The following is a 794-nucleotide window of genomic DNA, read 5'->3' as shown; positions in this document are numbered from 1 at the left end:
GTCTTCAAGGGATAATCGTGTGAAATCATCTGTTGTGGCCAGAATGAATTCTTCGTGGCCATGATGAAGTACGTTGATCTGGTCTTCGTCTTGAGTCGACATGCATTTGCGCTTCACGCCCTTGGCCAAATTCCGCTTCTTGTACCGACTTTCGAACGCATGGTACCCAATCTTGTTGCAGTAGTGGCATTTGTTCTTGACCGCTTGCTTCTTCTTGTAAGGCCCTTGGTTGTCCGTCTTGCCCGTGTACAGCAGCTGGTTGCTGTCCACCTTGCGCTTCGCATACGTCCCACTCTTGACCTCATCTTCTTTGGACAACAGACGGTTGATGATTTGGTCGAGAGTTCACGGCTGCGCAATATTTCCACCGTCGTCGGGAAGGCTTCCTTGACGCTGGTCAGCAGAATCCGTCCGAGCATTTCGTCATCCACACGAGATCCCATAAGGAGCAGCTTCTGTTGGAGGCTGCGCAGGTCAGTGATATGCTTTTGCATGGACGAGCCAGGGGTGTAGACCTTCGTGTGCAACTCGTGGATGGTGTGGGACACATCAGCATACGTTCGGGCTTCGTAAATCTTCACAAGCAGGTCCCACACTGCCTTGGAGGTTGTCACGTGAGACACATAGGCCAGGTTGTCGTCGTCGAGGGAGTTGACGAGGATATCGAAGGCCTTGTCTTCCTTGGAGCCGTAGTCGTCGTCATCCTCGGCTTCCTCGCCCGTTTCTTCGCCACTTTGAGACTACAAGAGGAAAAGGTCCAGGAGACACTTGAGGGGTTGATGGAAAAATCAATT

General features: G+C 51.9%; 1 protein-coding gene across 1 annotated transcript in view; it reads right to left on the bottom strand.

The window, feature by feature from the left end:
* Nucleotides 1-494, bottom strand: part of H310_06556 (hypothetical protein) — a gene marked incomplete at both ends in the record, with an annotated part of 1,045 nt that extends 551 nt beyond the window's left edge. Inside the window, 2 exons of the mRNA XM_008871669.1 lie at nt 73-308; nt 350-494. Coding sequence (XP_008869891.1) covers nt 73-308; nt 350-494 — 381 coding nt within the window. The remainder of the gene's footprint in view (nt 1-72; nt 309-349) is intronic.
* Between the last annotated feature and the right edge of the window lie 300 nt (nt 495-794).

This window comes from Aphanomyces invadans, assembly GCF_000520115.1.
Source record: "Aphanomyces invadans strain NJM9701 unplaced genomic scaffold supercont1.12, whole genome shotgun sequence".
In the NCBI taxonomy this organism is placed as follows: domain Eukaryota; phylum Oomycota; class Saprolegniomycetes; order Saprolegniales; family Verrucalvaceae; genus Aphanomyces; species Aphanomyces invadans.
This window is presented reverse-complemented; position numbering and strand designations above follow the sequence as displayed.